The sequence below is a fragment of the Macaca nemestrina genome, chromosome 18 (assembly GCF_043159975.1).
Source record: "Macaca nemestrina isolate mMacNem1 chromosome 18, mMacNem.hap1, whole genome shotgun sequence".
Classification (NCBI taxonomy): domain Eukaryota; kingdom Metazoa; phylum Chordata; class Mammalia; order Primates; family Cercopithecidae; genus Macaca; species Macaca nemestrina.
In genome coordinates, this window is record NC_092142.1 from 72442665 (window position 1) to 72465223 (window position 22559).

General features: G+C 43.6%; 1 protein-coding gene across 12 annotated transcripts in view; it reads left to right on the plus strand.

The window, feature by feature from the left end:
* Nucleotides 1-22559, plus strand: part of LOC105491299 (HYDIN axonemal central pair apparatus protein) — a 468775-nt gene that overhangs the window by 351964 nt on the left and 94252 nt on the right. For 10 of the 12 annotated variants that reach the window (XM_024795897.2, XM_024795901.2, XM_011757552.2 and 7 more), the window contains 7 exons: nt 3951-4577; nt 6739-6957; nt 16669-16877; nt 17095-17277; nt 18034-18153; nt 21449-21608; nt 21716-21888. In XM_024795897.2, coding sequence (XP_024651665.2) covers nt 3951-4577; nt 6739-6957; nt 16669-16877; nt 17095-17277; nt 18034-18153; nt 21449-21608; nt 21716-21888 — 1691 coding nt within the window. The remainder of the gene's footprint in view (nt 1-3950; nt 4578-6738; nt 6958-16668; nt 16878-17094; nt 17278-18033; nt 18154-21448; nt 21609-21715; nt 21889-22559) is intronic. The other 2 variants (XM_011757559.2, XM_071084899.1) reach the window with 1 other exon arrangement.

The window sequence follows — 22559 nt, forward strand, 5'->3', positions numbered from 1 at the left end:
TTCCTTTCTACCCTCCAGCTCAATCTTAAACCCAATTCCATCCCTCTCAATTTGCCTTCCTCCCTCAAATGAGCCCTTGCCAGCCATCATTTCTTACTTCAAATCTATAAAAGCAAATTTCTCCCAAATGTTATTCCTTAAAAAGAAAGTTTACCTTTATGTTTATATTTTGGATCAATGGTTTCTTTTGTATTGGCTGTTGTTTACTAAAGTACAATTGAACAAAGCCTAGTGGAAATTTGATCCATGTAATCACTTGACTAAATAGTGTGTTAATAGACTAGGAAGGGTCTTATTTTCTTCAGCCACCACCTTCAAGTATTTCTGTTGAAGATACAAGAGTCTTAGAATAACCTCATTTAACCACATTTACCCTCTTTTTTTTTTTTTTTTTTTTTTTTTTTTTTGAGGCAGGGTCTCACTACATCACCCAGGCTGGAGTGCTTGGCGTGGACACCACTCACTGCAGCCTTGATCTCTCCCAGGCTCAGGTGATCCTCCCACCTCAGCCTCCCGAGTAGCTGGGACTGCAGGGGTGCACCACTATGTCTGGCTAATTTTTTTGTAGAAATGTGATTTTGCCATGTTGCCCAAGCTGTTCTCAGACTCCTGGGCTCAAGCAATCCACCCGCCTCGGCCTCCCAAAGTGCTACCCTCTTCTAAATTATATGCTAATGTTGTTATGTATTTGAATTCTCACTATATATTTTTAATGCAGAAACATTATTCTTATTGATTAAAACAATCAATTTGCATTTATTTTTACCTAAATGCCCATTTATCAATATTTATCAATATGCATTTCTCAGCACCCTCCTAAACAATCTTTAACTCCTTTCTACATCTCTTGTATCTGTTTTCTTTTACCTAAAGAACATTCCTGGGTGTTGTGTTTTGTCTTTTTAGGTACAGGTTCTTTGGCAACAAATTACTCAAGTTTTGCTTGTCCAAAATGTCTTAACTTCACCTTGATTTTTAAAGGGTGTTTTTTTCTAGGCAGGCCTCTAGGTTGCCAGCCATTTTTCTTCAGCACTTTGATATTATTTTTCTATCTTTGTCTTCCATGTGGCTGTTGAGATGTTGTCTGTCAGCATGATTGTGCTCCTTCCGTGTTAGCCGTGATGCAGGGCAGGTGAGCCCCACAGTGGGGCTTAGCCCAGAGGGTTCTTGGCTTTGCCCAGGAAAGTATTCAAGGGCACGCCGGAGGTGGAAGAAGCCGGAGGTGGAAGAAGCCGGAGGTGGAAGAAGCCGGAGGTGGAAGAAGCCGGAGGTGGAAGAAAACAGCTTTATTGAAGAGGCAGTGTGACAGTTCTGTGACTGCTCCTGCCCAGCAGGGCTACCCTGTAGGCAAAGAGTAGCAGCTCAGGACAGTTTACAGTCATATTTATACCCACTTTTAATTGCATGCAGATGAAGGGGCAGAATATGCAGAAATTTGTAGGGAAGAGGTCTTTTGGGTCATTGAGTCATGGCCATGAAAGGGGTGGTAACTCCTGAGTGTTGCCATGGCAATGATATATTGACATGGCACACTGGTGGGCGTGTCTGATTGGAAAGCTGTTTCCACCCCCACCCTGTTTTAGCGAGTCCTCAATCTGGTCCAGCGTCTGAGCCCCGCCTCCTACCTCTTTCTGACTCTAACTGCCTTTAAGATGTTTCTCTTTGTCTTTAAGGTCTCAACACCTTCAGGATGTCATGTCTTCATTCAGTAATTTACTGTGATTTGCCTAGGTGTTGTTTTCTTTGTATTTTACTACTTGAGGTTTATAGTGATTCTTGAATATGTGGGTTGGGAACCATTAGTTGATAACTCTTTCAGATTTCTTCTCCTCCATTCTTTCTCTCCTCTCCGTCTGGGATTCCAATCATAAATATACTAGGCCTTTTTGCAAACCTTTCACAGTAATACATGTCTTTTGTGCTTTTTCTATGTTCTACATACTTTTGTGCTCTCTTTATACTGAATATTTTCTTCTGACATATTGTCTAGTTCGATGTCTTTTTTTCAGTGAGGTCTAACCTGCTATTCAAACTTCCTTTCAGTTTTTCATTTTGTTTTTGCATTAAAAAGCCATTAATTCTTTTCTTACTGTTTCTAGTTCTCTTCAAAATTCTCACTTCTCAATCGTGTTTTAATTCCCTCAGCAGATTAAGTATGTTTTAAAGTCCTTGTCTTATAGAGCCATGCATAGATCCTCAGCAGTCTGGTCTCCTGTCTGTCTTTTGCTCTTGCTTTATGGTCACATGATCTTATCTCTTTAGGTGCCAAGTATTTTTTTTAAAGATGGGGGTCTTGCTTGCCCAAGCTGGTCTAGAATTGCTGGCCTCAAGCAATCCTCCCATCTCAGCCTCCCAAAGTGCTGAGATTACAGGCATGAGCCACCACGCCCAACCCAGGTTTTTATCAAGGGCCAGATACTGAATGGAAAAAACGTTCTGAGGCTCTGGAAAATGTTGTCTCCCTCCAGAGAGAATCACTGTTTGCTACTGGCAGTCAGCTAGGCTAGGAGCACTAGAAATCTTGATTCAATCAGGATTGAGATCATTTTAAACTGAACTTCAGTCCCTGGGAGGGTGGGGCTATTTCAGGTTGACCTTCTTTTTTTTCTTTTTCCCACTGTTATTTGAAGTACAGGGGTACATATGCAGGATGTGCAGGTTTGTTACATAGGTAAACATGTGCCACCATGGTTTGCTGCACAGATCATCCCATCACCTAGATGTTAAGCCCAGCGTTCATTAACTATTCTTCTGATGCTCTCCCTCCTCCTGCCCCCCAACCCCTGACAGACCCCAGTGTGTATTGTCCCCCGACCCATGTGTCCATGTGTCCTCATCATTCATCTCCCACTTATAAGGGAGAACATTTATTATTTGGTTTTCTGTTCCTGCGTTAGTTTGCTGAGGATAATGGCCTTCCAGCTCCATCCATGTCTCTCTCTGCAAAGGACAGGTTGACCCTTATTCCTAATATGGAAACTTGCAGAGACCTAACCCAAAGGCCAGGGGATTTACCAGGATCTCCTTTCCTTGGCAGGCCTGGAGTCTAATTTTTGAACCCCAGCCCCATGAGTCATGCTGGCCTGAACTTAGAGAGAAGAGCTAGACCTGGGAAGGGAGACAGTGGGCTGCACTGCAGATAGCGGTCACTAGACTGGAATGGACTTTGCATAATATCATCAAAGAGTGACCCAGAAAACGATGGAGCCTACCCGAGGATTTTCATCCAGGGGAGGAGAAAATCAGAGCCCACAAAGCAAGTTTAAAAGTGCAGCAAGAAAAAGAATAAAGTTGGTTTCTCTATACCCAGTGCATTAAATAAATACATATTTTAAAAGCCTGAGGTGCAGCCAGATTCTAAACCCCCATTTGTTCCCAACAATATCCATTGTATACAATACGTGTGTGGTTTTAATAACTGCAAAGGGACTGTTGTAAGCTTTTTACATGCATTCACACATTTTATCTTCAGGAGTCCTCTGGAGTATTAATATTGCTATCTCCATTATACAGATGAGGCAGAGAGAGGCCAAGTCCTCTCCCAGGGTCACAGCTACCAAGCAGTGCAGCTGGGATTGGACCACTACACGCTATGGCCTATCCCAGGGCACCTGAGGCAGGTGCAGATGGCTTGCATCTGTTAGTCTTTTCCCCTTGATCCTGCAGAACAGCAGCTCTCAACCAGGAGTACACATCAAAGTCACTCTGCACCTTTTCCAAAATGCACAATGCCAGGACCCAGCCAGATCTCGAACAGAGAAGGACCATGGAATGGATATTTAGATAAAAACCCCCAAGATGATTCCCAGGCACAACCTTAGCATGCAGAGGAGGTGCCCGGGTCCTCAGAGGCCTTCTCAAGAAACAAAGTGTCTTTTTGCTCCTCCTCATGCAATTTACTACCCCATAAAAAACTGTTTGACGCATCTTTTCTGTGTCATGCCTTCTAGGTTCCTCCATTCACCAAAGTGGATGTCAAGATGGAGACAATTGAAAGGAAAATATCTGTTAGGGAACCAACAGTGTCTGAGAAGGAAGAGCTAAATAAGAAGAAAAGGAACATGGGTGATGTCAGCATGCTTGGGCTTCCTCTTGTCCAGGACCAAGAGGACAGTGAAGGGGACGTCTCAAAGGACCCCGACAAGCAACTGGCCCAGAGGTTTAAAGCCTATGAGTTGACACTGAAGGATGTCCAGAACATCCTCATGTACTGGGACCGGAAGCAAGGAGTCCAGCTGCCTCCCGCAGGGATGGAGGAAGCGGCCCATGAGCCCGACGACCAGCGCCAGGTCCCCTCCGGTGGGCGCAGGGGCCGTAAGGACCGGGAGAGGGAGCGCCTGGAGAAGGAGCGCACGGAGAAGGAGCGCCTGGAGAGGGAGAAGGCGGAGCGGGAGCGCCTAGAGAAGCTGCGAGCCCTGGAGGAGCGGAGTGACTGGGAGGGGGAAGGGGAGGAGGACCACGAAGGGAAAAAGGAGAAGGACCTGGGTGTGCCCTTCCTTAACATCCAGACACCAGACTTTGAAGGCTTGAACTGGAAGCAGGCCCTAGAGAGTGACAAGCTTCCCAAAGGAGAGCAGGTAAGGACTCTGCTCCAGGGTGGGGAGGTCACAAGTCAGGCAGCAGGCACTGTGCTAAGATCATCAGGGGTGCTTCTCCCTACCCGAAACCCACATCCCCTCAACTGCATTCATTTCTGATGCCCCCTCGGAATTAAGACAATAATGACTAAAGGACCTTTCCTACTTGGCAAGAGAAAATTTGTAGGAGATGTCACACATCTAAATTAGTCCATCCAAGCTTATGGAAAGCCACCTGTAACGGCTGATTTTTAATATTGATAATATGGGTGCTACAGAGTGACAAGGCAGGTGAGGCTTTGGGGTGAAGCAGGAGACCCATCCACTCCAAAGTCTTCCCACTACCTCCCACAGTGACAGAAATTATCCTGTAAGACAGCTCTTCGTTCCTGTAAACAAAAGTATTGTGTATCCAAAAGCCACCTTTGCTAGCAGTTTGGAGGAGAGGCTTATTATAGCCTTTTCTGCAGGGACAGGTTTTTTCTGTGAAGGACGAGAAAGTAAGTATTTTAGGCTACAGGTGATACTGCTTCTATCACAACTGCTCCACTCAGCCTTCGGCGGGTAAAAGTGACCACCAGCAACATGTAACTGAATGGGCATGGCCGTGTTCCAATTCAAGTTTATTTAGAAAAAGTAGCAGGCCAGATTCAGCCAGGGCACCATAGTTTGCTGCCTTCTGGTTTCATCCATGACAAACTAGATGCAGCTTTTTTTTTTTTTTTTTTTTTTTTTTAGATGGAGTCTCGTTCTGTTGCCCAGGCTGGAGTGCAGTAGTGCAATCTCAGCTCACTGCAACCTCCGCTTCCCATGTTCAAGTGATTCTCCTGCCTCAGCCTCCTAAGTAGCTGGGACGATAGGCATGCACCAGCACACCCAACTAACTTTTTTGTATCTTTAGTAGAGACAGGATTTCACTATGTTGGTCAGGCTGGTCTTAAACTTCTGACCTCAAATGGTCAGCCTCACCCTCCCAAAGTGCTGGGATTACAGACGTGAGTCAACTTTTAAAAGTAGAGACTAGAGCCTGGGAGGAATATGTGGCAGGTCAGGGATGACGGGAGGATCAGAGTCATCCCTGCGATCCATGTGACTTCCATGTGCTGCGACCCACAGTAGAAGCCTTGCTGCAGTGGTCCTGGGTGGCACCAAAGGTGGGAAGGACTGCTGGGGGACATGCAACACCAGCTCTATGCCCTTACCAGTTTCACCTCAGGCCAGCCTTAGCTAAGGAATTGTGATTTTTTTTCCTGCAGAAATTTTTTTTTTAAAAAGTACTATAACAAGAACATCTTGCCTTGTTTTATACTTTCCACCTTCCAAATCATAGGTTAGACTGCTATTTGAAGAGCTCCCTGGCTCAGGTAATTCAACAATTGCTACAGATCATTCATGCCTTTCCCCATAGAGGTTCTAAATCCTGGGAGTTAACTCAGCTGCATATTAGTCAGGAAATGCCTTTAGCTCCTTGACACACAGGATGAGAAGCACAGGATTGCATGGAGATATTTAGTTACTTGCTGGGCCTAACAGGCCCAGTGGTCCACAGGCTGGGCCCTCAGGTGGGCTGTAACCTTTACTGTTGTGATAATGGCTGTTAGTCTAGAGGTAACATGCTTGTTCTGAGGCAGGAAGTGGCTGTTAAATTTCCAAACCATTTGCTCTGGAAATTGCTCATTCATTATATATGAGAGCAGAATGGGAAAATGCTGGAGGAATAAATGTTTTCTCTCTCAGGTTATTTTTCACTTCTCTCTTCATTCCCATTCTCTACCCTAGTCCCAGAACCTTTGCTTTATTATTTTCTTTGCTACATTTGACTTGCTCCCATCCCAACTTTCTTTCACCCTTGGAAGGAAGGAATATTTAACGCAAAAAGAAAAATTAACATGGAATCTGAAAATAGGTGGAACAACTCTATAGTTTAGACATTAGAACGTTAAGAGCTGGCCTCTTCATATTAAACAGAGATTTATTGATTGCCTGCTATGTGCTTGGCTGTGTGCCATATCCACCTGCTAACCGTCCTAATGGAGTTTACAGTCCAGTTGCAAAGGCAGACAATTAAACAATTGCCATAAAGTGTAACAAAGGCTATGGTAAGAGAGGAAGAGAGGCATAGGGTTTTGCACAGGAAATTCACAATGGGCCTTTCCTTTAGATCCTAGACATCTTGGGTCTGGGATCCTCCGGACCACCCATCCCGCCTCCCGCCTTATTCTCAATCGTCTCCTACCCTGTGAAGCGGCCGCCTTTGACCATGACAGACGACCTGGAGCATTTTGTGTTTGTGATCCCACCATCCGAAGAGATATCTCTGGATGAAAAAAAAGAAATGGAAATAGAATCAGACCTTTTGGCTGCCACAAACACTACAAAGGTAACACATGAGCAATTTATTCTCCTAACCGTGGCAGGACTTCAGCGGGCAGGGAGAGAAGGTCACCCCACACCAGACCAAAAATGGAGCCTGGCATGAGGTGTTCTGTTCACTGAGTTATTTTCCCTCGACTTGTTGGGGATCCTCCCTGAAAACCTCATGTGAGCGTCCCTGAACTGCACCTTTCCTGGCTCTGACTTGTCCTACCTCCTAAGAGGAAACTGACAGTGATTGATTCTCACCTAACAGCCTTTGCAGTCCCGTGGGAGGGTTTAGGGAACTTGTCTAGTTACTCTGCAGCACATCCACAATAAAAAAAATAAGCAAAACTAGCATTCTTAAAAAGATATCTAATTTTTTTTTTTTTTTTTTTTTTTGAGACGGAGTGTCGCTCTGTCGCCCAGGCTGGAGTGCAGTGGCCGCATCTCAGCTCACTGCAAGCTCCGCCTCCCGGGTCTACGCCATTCTCCTGCCTCAGCCTCCCGAGTAGCTGGGACTACAGGCGCCCGCCACCTCACCCGGCTAGTTTTTTTTGTATTTTTTAGTAGAGATGGGGTTTCACCGTATTAGCCAGGCTGGTCTCGATCTCCTGACCTTGTGATCCGCCCGTCTCGGCCTCCCAAAGTGCTGGGATTACAGGCTTGAGCCACCGCGCCCGGCCGATATCTAATCTTTTTTAAAACGTAAAAATATGTTTTGAAGCTAAGGTGATTGCACAGTGTGTAAGAATATAAGAATCAACACACACAAGTTAAGGGGACACGTGCCACTACAGAAAGGATAAATTATTAAAGAAATTAGGATGGGAAGATTGGATGTTTGGGGTAAAAGTCATTGTTTATGTGCTAGCCTGACACAATATAGTAAAATACATTCCAGCTGGATTAAAATTAAATAATCAAAATAAAATTGTGCAGAAATAGAAGAACATATATGCAATTAATAGAATAAATCACAAGAAAAGTAAATTTGACCAATAATATGCAGAAAGTGTATATTTAAAATTATAGAAGGTTTTTTTATTCCCAGAGGAGAAGGGTGGCCCACAATTTGAATCTCTGCACACAGCCTTCTACAAACCATGCACATCAGCAAAGAGAGCTCGTAACTTCACCTATAAGTCCTGCTTACACGTAAACTGGGGACAGAGACTACCCCAAACCTCAGTTTACAAGTAAGTAGGAAATCAACATCTGAGATCAGTTGCATTGGTGGGCATGCCTCACCCGAGCCGAAAGTCCCTGGTGAAATTTCAAATTAAAAAGATAAAGAAGAAAAAATTGCTGTCAACCCCTTATTTTGGAAATCAGCCAGCTGGGCACTTTGGCTCATGCCTTTGGGAGGCTGAGGTGGGCAGATTGCTTGAGCCCAGATGTTTGAGACCATCCTGGGAATATGGTGAAACCCCATCTCTACAAAAAATACAAAAATTAGCCAGGCATGGTGGCACACACCTGTAGTCACAGCTACTCAGGAGGCTGAGGTGGGAGGATTGCTTGAGCCCTAGGGGAAGAGTTGTAGTGAGCCGAGATGGCACCACTGCACTCCAGCCTGGACAATAAAGTAAGATCCTGTCTCAAAAGAAAAAGAAAAGAAAGATTGAAGGAAGGGAAGAGAGAGAGGGGAAAGAAAAGAAAAGAGAAAAGAAAAAAGGAGAAAGGAAAGAAAAGAAAGAAAAGAGAAAAGAAAAGAGGGAGGGAGAGAGAAGAAGGAGAAGGAGAAGACAAGAGAAGGCAAGAGAAGAGAAGAGAGAAAAGAAAGGAAAAGAAAAGAGAAGAGAAAAGAAAAAGAAATGGCACTGTAAGAATGCTCAGAATAATTCCGACTATAGGGTATTTTGTAAGAACACAAATCTGGTCTCTCTAAAACGGCAATGTGATTGAGAGGAGGGCAGGAGAGTCTAGATTATAAGATACTAAAGAAACGTAACAGATCATGGCGGACGGGAGGCAGGACTAGATTGCAACTCCAACTTGGATGGATAGAGCAGCGTGTCTCACATTGTGAATTTTAGCTTCAGAACAACTGCAGGAATAAATCAAGAAACCTGAAGGGACCCGCAGACCCTCTGAAGCAAGCAGATTGCTCCTGCAGGACCCAGGAGACACCTTGAATACTGTGAGTGCCCAAACTGCAGAAGTGGGAAAGGAAGCTCCTCCACCCCTGATTTCCCACCAGGGAAACTGAAGGTCTAGTTTACAGGAGAAGATTCCAACCTTACCTGGAGCTGAGTCAATTTAGAGAAGTGAGTGAAATACAGGGTTAGAGGAAGCAGCAGGAAAGGCCCTGGGAGCTCCCTAGGTCCCCAAGCAGGCCATTCCTGTCTGGCATCACAGGGATGCTTCAGGAGGACGGCCACAGGCCCAGGGAAAATGCCACAGGGAAAAGGAAGTCTCCAGCTGAACTTTGTAACAATTTGAACTGGATAAGAAGCCTCCTGGGCAGGACTCTGGGGAGGGCACAAATCCAGCATGCAGACTCTACAGGCAGGGGAAGAACTAAAGCCATACTTGCTTTCACAGCTGGGAGGTGGGTAGCCTGGGGCAAGTTCTCAGCCCTGCTCACCCACTGCCTGGAAACAGACTCAATGCTATTATTGGTGGGGGCACGGTGGGAGTAAGACCAGCCCTTTGGATTGCATGGGAGCTGGGTGAGGCCTGTAACTGCTGGCTTTTGCCCACTTCCCTGACAACCTGCATGACTCAGCAGCGGGAGCCATAATCCTCCTAAGTACATAACTCCATTGATTTAGGAACCTCACCCCTATCCCCCACAGCAGCCGCAGCAAGACCAGCCCAAGGAGAGTCTGAGCTCAGACATGCCTAGCCCTGTCCCCAACTGATGGTCCTTCCCTACCCAACCGGGTACCTGAACACAAAGGGCATATATTCTTGGGAGTTCTAGGGCCCCACTCACCACTGGTTCCTCTCCATATTACCACAGCTAATGCTCTCTGGAAAGTGCCACCTCCTGTCAGGAGGCCAACCAGCACAGAAATAGAGCATTAAACCACCAAAGCTAAGAATCCTCACAGAGCCCATTTCACTCCCCTGCCACCTCTGCCAGAACAGGTGCTGGTGTCCATGGCTGAGAGACCCATAGATGGTTCACATCACAGGACTCTGTGCAGACAACCCCTAGCACCAGCCCAGAGCCCGGTAGACTTGCTGGGTGGCTGGACTCAGAAGAGAGATAACCATCAGTACAGCTCAGCTCTCAGGAAGCCACATCCATAGGAAAGGAGGGAGCATACTACATCAAGGGAGCACCCTGTGGGTCAAAAGAATCTGAACAACAGCCTTCAGCCATATTTCCCTCTGACAGAGCCTACCCAAATGAGAAGGAACCAGAAAATGAACTCTGATAATATGACAAAACAAGGCCCTTTAATAGCCCCCAAAATCACAGTAACTCACTAGCAATGGATTCAGACTAAGAAGAAATCCCTGAGTTACCTGAAAAAGAATTCAGGAGATTAGTTATTAAGTCAATCAGAGAGGCACCAGAGAAAGGTGAAGCCCAGTTCAAGGAAATCCAAAAAATGATAGAAGAAGTGAAGGGAGAAATATTCAATGAAATACATAGCATAAATAAAAAGCAATCAAAACTTCAGGAAATATTGGACCTACTTAGAGAAATGCAAAATGCTCTGGAAAATCTTAACAATAGAATTGAACAAGAAATTGAAGAATAGAAGAAAGAAATTCAGAGCTCAAAGACAAGTTCTTCAAATTAACCCAATCCAACAAAGACAAAGAAAAAAGAATAAGAAAATATGAACAAAGCCTCCAAGAAGTCTGAGATTATGTTAAATGACCAAACCTAAGAATAATCAGTGTTCCTGAGGAAGAAGAGAAATCTAGAAGTTTGGAAAACATATTTGGGGGAATAATCGAGGAAAACTTCCCCAGCCTTGCTAGAGACCTAGACATCCAAATACAAGAAGCACAAAGAACACCTGGGAAATTCATCACAGAAAGATCATCACCTAGGCACATTGTCATCGGGTTATTTAAAGTCAAGACGAAGGAAAGAATCTTAAGAGCTGTGAGACAAAAGCAACAGGTAATTAATAAAAGAAAACCTATCAGATTAACAGCAGATTTCTCAGCAGAAACCCTACAAGCTAGAAGGGATTGGTGCCCTATCTTCAGGCTCCTCATACAGAACAACTATCAGCCAAGAATTTTGTATCTAGCAAAATGAAGCATCGTATATGAAGGAAAGATACAGTCTTTTTCAGACAAATGCTGAGAGAATTCACCACTACCAAGCCAGCACTCTAAGAACTGCTAAAAGGAGCTCTAAATCTTGAAACAAATCCTGGAAACACATCAAAACAGAACCTCTTTAAAGCATAATTCTCACAGGACCTATAAAACAAAAATACAATTAAAAAACAAAAAAGCAAAAAACCAAGGTACACAGGCAACAAATAGCACAATTAATGGAACCTCACATCTCAATACTAACATTGGATGTAAATGCCTAAATGCTTTACTTAAAAGATACGGAACTGCAGAATGGATAAGAATTCACCAACCAACTATTTGCTGCCTTCAAGAGACTCACCTAACATATAAGGACTCACATAAACTTAAAGTAAAAGGGTGGAAAAAAGGCATTTCATGCAAATGAACACCAAAAGAGAGCAGGAACAACTATTTTTATATCAGACAAAACAAACTTTAAAGCAACAGCAGTTTAAAAAGACAAAGGGGGCATTATATAATGGTAAAAGGCCCTGTCCAACCAGAAAAATACCACAATCCTAAACATATGTGCACCTAACACTGGAGCTCCCATATTTATAAAACAATTACTAATAGACCTAAGAAATGAGATAGACAGCAACACATTAATAGTGGGGGAATTCAGTACTCCACTGACAGCACGAGACAGGTCATCAAGACAGAAAGTCAACAAAGAAACAATGAATTTAAACTATACCTTGGAACAAATGGACTTAACAGATATATACAGAACATTCCATCTAACAGCCACAGAATACACATGCTACTCAACAGTTCATGGAACTTTCTCCAAGATGGACCATATGATAGGCCACAAAATGAGCCTCAATAAATTTAAGAAAATTGGAATTATATCAAGCACTCTTGCAGACCACAGTGGAATAAAATGGGAAATCAACTCCAAAAGGAACCTTCAAAACCATGCAAATACATGAAAATTAAATAACCTACTCCCAAATGATCACTGGATCAAAAACAAAAATAAGATGGAAATTTAAAAATTCATAGAACTGAACGACAATAGTGACACAACCTATCAAAATCTCTGGGATACAGCAAAGGTGATGCTAAGAGGAAAGTTCATAGCGCTAAATACCTACATCACAAAGACTGAAAGAGCACAAACTGACAGTCTAATGTCACACCTCAAGGAACTAGAGAAACAAGAACAAATCAAACCCAAACCCAGCAGAATAAAGAAAATAACCAAGATCAGAGCAGAACTAAATGAAATTGAAACAAACAAACAAAAAAGCAATACTAAAGATAAGTGAAACAAAAAGCTGGTTCTTTAAAAAGATAAATAAAATTGATAGACCATTAGCAAGATTAACTAAGAAAAGAAGAGAGAAAAATCCAAATAACCTCAATAAGATACAAAACAGGAGATATGACAACTGACACCACAGAAATACAAAAGATCATTCAAGGCTACTATGAACACCTTTACACTCACAAACTAGAAAACCTAGAAGAGATGGATAAACTCCTGGAAAAATACAACCCTCCTAGCTTAAATCAGGAAGAACTAGATACCCTGAACAGACCAATAACAAGCAGTGAGATTGAATTGGTAATTTAAAATTTACCAACAACAAATGTCCAGGACCAGACAGATTCACAGCAGAATTCTACCGGACATTCAAAGAAGAATTGATACCCATCCTATTGACACTATTCCACAAGACAGAGAAAGAGGGAACCCTCCCTAATTCATTCTACGAAACCAGCACCACCCTAATACCAAAACCAGGAAAGGACACAACCAAAAAAAGAAAACTGCAGGCCGATATCCCTGATGAACATAGATGCTAAGATCCTTAACATTTAGCTAACCAAAATCCTTAATATTTAGCTAATCAAATCCAACAACGTATCAAAAAGTTAATCCACAATGATCAAGTGGCTTTCACACCAGGGATTCAGGGATGGTTTAACATATGCAAGTCAATAAATGTGATATACCACATTAACAGAATTAAAAAAAAAAATCATATGATCATCTCAGTAGATGCAGAAAAAGCTTTCAACAAAATCCAGCATCCTTTTATAATTAAAACTCTCAGCAAAATCGGCACACAAGGAACACACCTCAGTGTAAAAAAAGCCATCTATGACAAACCCACAGCCAACATAATACTGAATGGGGAAAAGTTGAAAATGTTCCCTCCAAGAACTGGAACAAGACAAGGATGCCCACTCTCATCACTCCTCTTCAACATTGTACTGGAAGTCCTTGCCAGAGCAATCAGACAAGAGAGAGAAATAAAGGGTATCCAAATGGGCAAAGAGAAAGTCCAGCCATCACTGTTTGCTGATGACATGATCATTTACTTTGAAAACCCTAAAGACTCCTCTAGAAAGCTCCTAGAACTGACAAAAGAATTCAGTAAAGTTTCTGGATACAAAATTAATGTACACAAATCAGTAGCTCTTCTATACACCAACAATGAACAAGCAGAGAGCCAAATTAAGAACTCATCGTCTTTTACAATAGCTGCAAAAAAACAAATAAAATACTTAGGAATATACCTAACCAAGGAGGTGAAAGACCTCTGCAAGGAAAGCTACAAAACACTGCTAAAAGAAATCATAGATGATGCAAATGGAAACACATCTCATACTCATGGATGGGTAGAATCAATATTGTGAAAATGACCATACTGCCAAAAGCAATCTACAAATTCAACGCAGTTTCCATCAAAATACCACCATCATTCTTCACAGAATTAGGAAAAAATTATAAAATTCATATGGAACCATAAAAGAACCCACATAACCAAAGCAAGACTAAGCAAAAAGAACAAATCTGGAGGCATCACACTACCTGATTTCAAACTATACTATAAGGCTATAGTCACCAAAACAGCATGTTACTGATATAGAAATAGGCACATAGACCAATGGAACAGAATAGAGAACCCAGAAATAAACCCAAATACTTAAAGCGAACTGGTCTTCGACAAAGCAAAAAAAAAAAAAAAAAAAGTGGGGAAAGGACATCCTTTTCAACAAATAGTGCTGGGGTGATTGGCTAGCCACATGTAGGAGAATGAAACTGGATCCTCATCTCTCACCTTATACAAAAATCAACTCAAGATGGATTAAGGATTTAAATCTCTTAAATCCAAGACCTGAAACTATAAAAAGTCTAGAAGATACCATTGGAAAAACCCTTCTAGACATTGGCTTAGGCAAGGATTTCATGACCAAGAACCCAAAAGCAAATGCAATAAAAATAAAGATAAGTAGCTGGAACTTAATTAAACTAAAGAGCTTTTGCACAGCAAAGGGAACAGTCAGCAGAGTAAACAGACAATTTACAGAGTGAGAGAAAATCTTCGCAATCTGTACATCTGACAAAGGACTAATATCCAGAATCTACAATGAGCTCAAACAAATCAGCAAGAAAACAACAAACAATCCCATCAAAAAGTGGGCTAAGGACATGAGTAGACAATTCATAAAAGAAGATATGAAAATGGCCAATAAACATATGAAAAGATGCTCAACATCATTAATGATCAGGGAAATACAAATCAAAACCACAGTGTGATACCACCTTACTCCTGCAAGAATGACCATAATGAAAAAATAAAAAAACAGTAGCTGTTGGCATGGATCCAGTGCATCAAGAAACACCCTTCTACACTGCTGATGGGAATGTAAACTAGTGCAACCACTATGGAAAACAGTGTGGAGATTCCTTAAAGAACTAAAAGTAGAACTACCATTTGATCCAGCAATCTGACTACTGCGTTATCTACCCAGAGGAAAAGAAGATATTATACAAAAAAGATACTTGCACATGCATGTTTATAGCAGCACAATTCACAATTGCCAAATCGTGGAACCATCCCAAATGCCCATCAATCAATGAGTGGATAAAGAAACTGTGGTATATATATACAATGGAATACTACTCAGCCATAAAAAGGAATGAATTAATGGCATTCACAGCTACCTGGATGAGATTGGAGACTATTATTCTAAGTGAAGTAACTCAGGAATGTCAAACATCATATGTTCTCACTGATATGTGGGAACTAAGCTATGGGAACGCAAAGGCATAAGAATGATACAATGGACTTTGGGGACTTGGGGGGAAGAATGGGAAGGGGGCAAGGGATAAAAGACTACAAATAGGGTGCAGTGTATACTGCTCGGGTGATGGGTGCACCAAAATCTCATGAAACTTATGTAACCAAACACCACCTGTACCCCCAATCACCTATAGAAAGATAGAAAAATAATAAAAAATAAAAAATAAACATAACACCAAAACACAATATAGGAACTTTGATTAGATGCTTATTTGGGAAAAAATGTCTATAAAAGACATGCCTGAGACCAGGCACGGTGGCTCACGCCTGTAATCCCAGCACTTCGGGAGGCCGAGGCAGGCAGATCACAAGGTCAGGAAATCGAGACCATCCTGGCTAACATGGTGAAACCCCGTCTCTACTAAAAATATCGAAAATTAGCCAGGCGTGGTGGCAGGCGCCTGTAGTCCCAGCTACTCGGGAGGCTGAGGCAGGAGAATGGCATGAATCCAGGAGGCGGAGCTTGCAGTGAGCCGAGATCACACCACTGCACTCCAGCCTGGGCCATGGAGCGAGACTCCGTCTCAAAAAAAAAAAAAGACATGCCTGAGACAAACAGGAGAATTTTAATGCAGACTGTGTGCCAGAACAATGGTGTGGAATTATTGTTCCTTTTCTTAGGTGTGATGATAGTAGTGTGCAGGATTGCAGGAGAAGGTCCTTTCTTGAGGAGGTGTATTTAGAGGCAGAGTCATCATGTCTGCAAATGGCTCAGGAGAAAAAGTGGCAACTGTTAAAACTAGTTATTACTGTACTAGGCCTTCAACTCTTAAAGTTTTCTTTTTTAAAAAACGGTGGAAATGATAAATAAATTAAAGGCAAAACATTTTTTTGATCAGGAAACATGAAAATACCACTAGAAAAATGGGAACTTATTAAACACAGCAGATTAAACACATGTTTTTCTCTGCCTCTCCCAAAACAGTCAGATTTTCTATTCACGTATAATTCTAAGAATAAAGAGAAGGAGAGAGAGCTGGTGGTGAGGGGTATAGGCCCACAAAGTATTAGGAATTAGACAGCAAGCAGATGGGGATAACTGGCTTAGTGGTGCCAAAAAGGCTACAAGCCCCGCTGGCCATGGTAGGTATTGCCAGGAGCTAAGACTTGAGTTCCACACACACCCTCCAGCTTCAAGCTTTCTCTAAGGTTTCATCTTCATCCTCCGTCTGAGGGAGTAGGGAGCCAAGGAATGCACTGCTCTTGTCACTACCCAAGACTAGACCCTGCCCTGCTCTAGGCTTCCTGACCCTGCAGCACCATCTCCCGAGATGACAGACATGTAGCCATCTCTGCCTTCTGTTTGTGTGTTCAAAAAGTGAATATTTAAGACCTCGTGCTCATTTTTAATTAAGGCTCAAGAGGAGCAGACCAGCTCATCTAAGGGGGGCAAACAGAAAGTGAAAGAAAAGATGGACCAAGTTGTCGAGACTCAGAAAGACAAGCGTCGCGTGGCCTTAAACAGGAAAGTCATTTCTGGAGAACCAGCAGGAACCATTTCCCAGCTGTCAGATACAGACCTGAACAACTTCAACGGGCAGCACTCCCAAGAGAAATTCACCAGGTGGGCCTCCCAGCAACCCAAGGAGGGGAATGTGGGCCAGAGCCCACATTGAGGGTGTGGCTGTCACAGCACTGGAAGGGAACAGAGCTGTCCTGCCTGTGGGGCTCCAGGGGCCACCATGCCTACCCCAACAGGACAGGACTTCCAGGCAGCTCTCCTGTCTTCTCTTGGCCAGAGGGGAGCCTCTCACTTTACAAACCTGTGTGGTCATTTGCAGACTGAATCACTTCCGGTGGATCGTGCCAGCCAATGGCGAGGTAACGTTGCAGGTGCACTTCTCTTCTGATGAGTTCGGAAACTTTGACCAAACTTTTAACTTTGAGATCCTAGGAACTTGCTGCCAGTACCAGCTCTATTGCCGAGGCATCTGCACTTACCCATACATTTGCCAAGACCCGAAGTAAGTGTGTTTCATTTTAAAAGAAAAGGTTGACAGATGTGTTTTCGTTTTCCTCTGTGGCACTTTGAACAAGGTGGTTCTTACCATAACGTGGAGCTGGGGCAGCACCCCAGCCCCTCTTGTCGTATCAGCTTCCATGTCTTGATTGTTGACTAAGAGCCACAGGGAGGACATGATACTACCAGGATTCCCAGACTGCAATAAAGAGAATGATCATAGGTGCAAAGGGGGAGGAAAAAAGCCTTCCTTTGGCAAATTAGTTTGCTTATTTAACTATTAAGCAAATTTAAAGCAGTTCTATCCTGTAGTGTAGAAACCATGTGTGACTCTGCATGGGCGAACTTTTTCCAAGCTACTGAACACCACTGTGCAGCTCCTACACAGCAAAGCACCTGGCTGAGCAACTGGCCACATTAGACCAAGGGACTCAGAAGCTAATTCATATCTCCCAGAACTAGTTTTCCATAGGGATTCTCAGGAATGTTTTCAGCGGGGTGCGCTGGGACGGAATGTCTGACTCAGCTCTGTCACCACTCCTCATTATGGAAGACACCACTGGGGAGTCTTTTTTTCAAGTTCACATCATACTGTCTTCTCTGGTGGTGGGAAGGAGCTGGGACAAAGAAGAGTCACTCTGTCTCCAGACGCCTGGACCCTGTGTTGAGCAGGGAATATTGAGTTTATGTAAACATCACGTGGCAGCACTGAACTTCTGTTCGGGCAGCCTCTCCTCACCTCTTCCTCTCCTGTGTTCAGAGTGGTATTTCCTCAGCGGAAGATAGACATGAAGGCAAATGAGATCATCTTTAAGAAGTATGTTATGAGCACGGAGACATACTACTTCGGGCCACTGCTTTGTGGAAAATCAAGAGATAAGTAAGTGTTCCATTATTTTAAAGCAGATTTCAGACTCCTGGGTTGGGCTCATGAACAGTATAAGTAGGATTCCTATGTATATAGATGTGACTTTTACTAATGCTGCCTCTTTTAGCCCCAACCACAAATCAGGAGAACTGGGTTCTTGTGTCCCAACTCCCTGCTGGACACCCAGAGGAATGAGGGTGCCATTTTCCCATGTGGGAAAGCCTAGGAGAGACTTCAGGCTTGATCAGCGTAGGATCAAGGGTTCGCTTTGGCTTATGTTTGGTTTAAGAGGCTAGGAAGATATTTCTGTAGTCACATGAAGCAGAGAATAGGTTATACAGCTTCGGTTCTCAAAGGAGAGGTCACTCTTCAAGGCAACAAAAGCCACAGACATAGATGAGATTGCCTGAGAGAGGACCATACAGGTAAGAAGAAAAGGAGTCCTAAATAACTACAATATGTGCAAAAGGAGGAGCCAGGAGGTGAGAAAGAGGCCAGCGCTATTGGGGAAGCCAAAAAGACCAGTATCATGGAGCCATGAGAAGAGGACATGGTTGCTACAGTGAATGCTGCAGAGAGGACAGAAAGATGAGGGCACAGATGTCCACAGGGTTCAACAACATGGAGGTCACTAGGGGCCTTAGCAAGAGTCCTGTACCCAGGCAAAGTGAAGTGAGAAGTCAGATGAAAGATAACTTTGGAGAAGCTTGGCTGTGAAGGGAGATGGGAGGAAAGCCTGGAGCACAGGTCAGGCTGTTTGTGCGATGTTGTTCTTATGATGCTTGCATGCGGAGAGGAAATGGAAGGAAGAGGTTGGAATTTCAGGAGTCAGGAAGGGCCGTCAATGGCATAGTTCCCTGAGACAGCACAGTGGGATGTGGGGAGGCTGGCTTGTGCCTGGAAGAGGGCCTGTCACTGCATGCCAGCGGGGAGAAAGGCGAGATGGCATCGCAGAAGGTAGGTTTACAATTTGATTGGAAGGGTGAGGAGGCTTCTACGCAATCATGTCTTTTTCTCCTTGACAAGTGTTGTGTGGTCATCCCTTGCAAGTGAGGGCAGTGGAGGAAGTTTAAAATCTTGAGGAAATAGAGGGGGTATGAAAAACAGTTTTTGTGGAAAGTAGGAGAGGGAGTGTGTTAGAGAAACAGACTAAAATTTTTAGGCAGAATTGGGGACCCATAGGTGAGATTGATGATCAGACATTCTCAGCGATACTCGTTTTTTCAGTTATATACAAATTTCTTACCATATAGGCAGGGAATGAAACCAAAACTGGAACCAAGGTCTCCACCGTGACTTTACTCAACACAACATTTCGTGTGCTAAGTAGAGGGTGTTAATTTCTTGGCTTTCTCGGTGCAGCTCATGGGCCATCTTTGTCCTCCATTCCCTAATTACCTCCACTTTATTCCCTGAGACGCTGGATTAAAAAGTGAAGGTAAAGGTAATTTGCTGATGCTGGAGAGGATCTTCAAAGCCCAACAGGAGGGCTTAGGAGGGAAAAGTATGGTCAGGTTGATGGATATGAGGTACAGAACAGTCTGGGAGTGGGAGTCAGGGAAACGATGGTTATTCAAAGAGGTACGTGTTTGGGGCAGCACTGGAATTAACCAGGATGTGGGGCCAGATGACACTGATCTGGGAGGACAGTGACTATGGTTAGCCAAAACAAGTTCTAGTACAACTGGGTATTATTCACTTGTTCTTTTTCTTTTCTTGTCTTTTTTCTTTCTTTTTTTTTTTTTTTTTTTTTTTTGAGGTAGGGTCTTACTCTGTCACCCAGGCTGGAATGCAGTGGTGCAATCTCGGCTCACTGCAGCCTTGAGCTCCCAGGCTCAAGCAATCCTCCCACCTCTGCCTCCCCAGTAGCTGGGACTACAGGTATGTGCTACCACACCTGGCTAATTTTTGTAGAGATGGGGTTTCGCCATGTTGCCCACGCTGGTCTCGAACTCCTGAGCTCAAGCAATCTGCCCACCTCAGCCTCTCGGAGTGCTGAGATTACAGGCGTGAGCCACTGTGCCAAGCCTGTTCACTTATTCTTTTAAACCGTGCTAAGCCTCAGTGTCCTCATCTGCAAAATGGGAAAGCAACAGATTCATGAGGACTGAACTGGGTAACGCACATGGAGCCCTTAGCACAGTGCCGGATGGAAGTGATTAGTGGTTGAGAAGGCCGTGCCCCTTTGGCAAATATTCACATGGAGAGTTCTCTGTTTCTCTGACTCTCATTTGGTCTCTGTCATTCTCTCTCCTTTCATCCTCCATCGTGGCCTGTCTAAAACCTTCTTCAGGTTATTCTGCTTTCCTAGCCTGTGCTGTGACCTCTGAGGATGTGCCCCTTTTTCCCTTGGGCCTTCTGGTTTGTTTCGCTCAGTTACTATTAACTGAGTCTACCTCAATGCCCACAGTGCTCAACTCTAAAGATCTCTCCTTAAGGTACAAAGGAACAGAAACTGCCTCCTAACAGGGAACAAGGCCAAATGAATTCATGTCAGAACAGTAACATTCTCTGAGGGTTTGAGAGAAGGAGGTGAATGAGGTCATCTGTAAAACAGATGTGAAATAAAAAATTACTCAAGTGAGGCCAGGCACGGTGGCTCATGACTGTAATCCCAGCACTTTGGGAGGCCCAGGCAGGCGGATCATCTGAGGTCAGGAGTTCGAGACCAGCCTGGCTAACATGATGAAACCTCGTTTCTACTAAAAATACAAAAAATTAGCTGGGCATGGTGGCGTGCACCTGTAATACTAGCTACTTGGGAGGCTGAAGCAGGAGAATTGCTTGAATCCAGGAGGCGGAGGTTGCAGTGAGCTGAGATGGTGCCACTGCACTCCATCTTGGGCAACAAGAACGAAACTCCCTCTCAAAAACAAAACAAAACCAAAAAAAAGTTACTCAAGTGATCATCTCTCTCAGGGACATAAGCAGGTGGAAGGATAGATTTACGTATTTCTCAGAATTCTTTGCAATAATCATAGCTAACATTCATTGGGCATTTGCTATGCACAGCTGTCCTGAGAGCTTTAGATGTGTGATCTCACTTCCTATTCAGCAATTCTAAGTGGTGTTATCACCCCGTTTTAGAGATAAGGAGACCAAGGCTTGAGGGAGTCAAGTCACAGTGTAGCATTTATTCTCCAAGGCAAGTCTGCACAACTACAAACCTCATGTTTTTAGCCACCATGCCACTGCCTCCATGCAGCCACACTGTCCCTCTGAATTGCCTTTCATGTCACAGCCTTCTTTTCCACCTGCATTCTCATTCAGTCTTCATACCCTTAGCCCCATTCTTGTTCATCCCCAGGTACAAGTCATCCTTATTCCCAGGCAACATGGAGACGCTAACAATCCTGAACACTTCCTTAATGGTGGTGGAGGCATCCTTCTGTTTTCAGAACGATGTCAAAGCAAACACATACTTCCTGGAACCCAACACCATGGTCCTGAAACCCAATGAGAAGCAGGTACGGTCATATGGACAGAAGTCACCAGGACAAGGCTTTCTTGGGAAATTTGAGGCCTTGGCATCCTTGGTGTAAATGTACTTTCTTTTGACTTTTCCTTCCATCAGATATTAACCGTATGGGCCTACCCTACTTCCGTTGGTGTCTTTGAAGACAGCATTGTCTGCTGCATCAATGATAACCCAGAGCCAGCCATCTTCCAATTAAGCTGCCAGGGGATCCGCCCGGAACTAGAGCTGGAACCCAGGCAATTACATTTTGACCGGCTCTTGCTGCACAGGTCAGAGTTCTAGATCATGTCAGGACTGGAATGGAATTTAAAGAGTGTTTAGTTCTAGGGTAACAAACTCATCCTGATTTATTGCGGACTCTCTTGGTTTTAGCACTGAAAGTTCTGCACCCTGGGAAACTCCTTGGTCTATGCAAACCAGGATGGTTAGTAAACCTATTTAATCAACAGATTGTTAACTTGGGTTCAGCGGATGAACTTCAGCAGGGCCAAGGACCCCACCTAAGATGAACTACCAAAATATGCATATGTCTGTGTTTCTTCAGAAGAAGGACGAGCTTTCTTCAGATTCTCAAAGCAGTCTATTGCCCAAGAGGTTAAGAATCTTTGCTCTAGAAGTTAGAGTAAAAGCAGAACATTAGACCAAAACTGGAACTTACATATTCATTAATTGGAATTATTATTGGAATTGGTATTATTATTCTAAATAGAAAAAATGTTTATTTCTGGGGCTTCTGGGAGAGAATATTGTTATGATTGTCATGATATGTGTCCTGCATTCTTTAATCACCACCACCAGCCCCATTTCCTGATAAATACCGGTTAAAGAACTAAGTAATAATTGAAGTAACCAAAAGTGCTTTTTCTTTCCTCTAGTGAGTCATGATCATGCCACTACACTCTAACTGGGGTGACAGAGCGAAACCTTGTCTCAAAAAAAA